Source organism: Penaeus monodon, chromosome 25, assembly GCF_015228065.2.
Source record: "Penaeus monodon isolate SGIC_2016 chromosome 25, NSTDA_Pmon_1, whole genome shotgun sequence".
Taxonomy (NCBI): Eukaryota; Metazoa; Arthropoda; class Malacostraca; order Decapoda; family Penaeidae; genus Penaeus; species Penaeus monodon.
This window is the reverse complement of record NC_051410.1, coordinates 10,887,103-10,887,902: the sequence shown is the minus strand read 5'-3', so window position 1 is coordinate 10,887,902 and position 800 is coordinate 10,887,103. Positions and strand designations below refer to the sequence as shown.

Here is an 800-nt window from a genome sequence, read left to right as displayed (position 1 = left end):
CATTTCATCTTCCTTAAAACTACCACCCATGCACCGCCCTCCCCTCCCTCACACTTAACTCAACCGTCCACCAACGCCTCCGACCACTTGCAGCCACTCCACCCGTCTCTTGGCCGCCACCACCCTCCGGAATGTCCTCGGTACGAAGAACTTGGCGGAAATCTTGAGCGAGCGCGAGTCCATCTCCCACAACATGCAGAGCTCCCTAGACGAAGCCACAGATCCCTGGGGTGTCAAAGTAGAGCGGGTTGAAATGTAAGTGTTCCCGTGTCCTTGTTTTTAAGGCATAACATTTATTCATTGATATTTTTGTGTTATTAAGCATTTTTGGCGTTTTATTTATTTAGATGTTTATTTATCCATGTTATTCCTCATTATTTTAATGATAATCGCTTATATTATATTTTTATTACTTTTTTTTGGGGGGAATTCTTGCTTCTGTGTTCTTTCGCTAACATTATTTCTGCGGGAAAAGTGATTTTATGTTTACTTTTAATAATATTTTTTCTAACAATATATGTACAGTATATTAGTATCAAACATTATTTTATTTGTTGTTTACTTCACTTTACGATTATGTATTACATCGCTAAATTCTTGACAAAGAATTTAGGGATGCAAATGATGTAGTAGAAGCATATATAATATATACGTGAACTAAATCGCGACGTTGGACCATTTACCAGCTTTTGTATAATTTGGGTATCAATTTTCAGGAGTGCCGATTAAAACTTTTAAGTTAGTGATCCAGTCATAGGTGATAATATTGTAGATCATTTTGTAAATAAAAATATAGCGCT

At 36.9% G+C, this 800-nt stretch overlaps 1 protein-coding gene across 1 annotated transcript in view; it reads left to right on the top strand.

Annotated features, from left to right (window-relative positions):
* LOC119589047 (band 7 protein AGAP004871-like) overlaps positions 1-800 on the top strand; it is a gene marked incomplete at its 5' end in the record, with an annotated part of 109,034 nt that overhangs the window by 97,649 nt on the left and 10,585 nt on the right. The window contains 1 exon segment of the mRNA XM_037937624.1: positions 94-255. Coding sequence (XP_037793552.1) covers positions 94-255 — 162 coding nt within the window.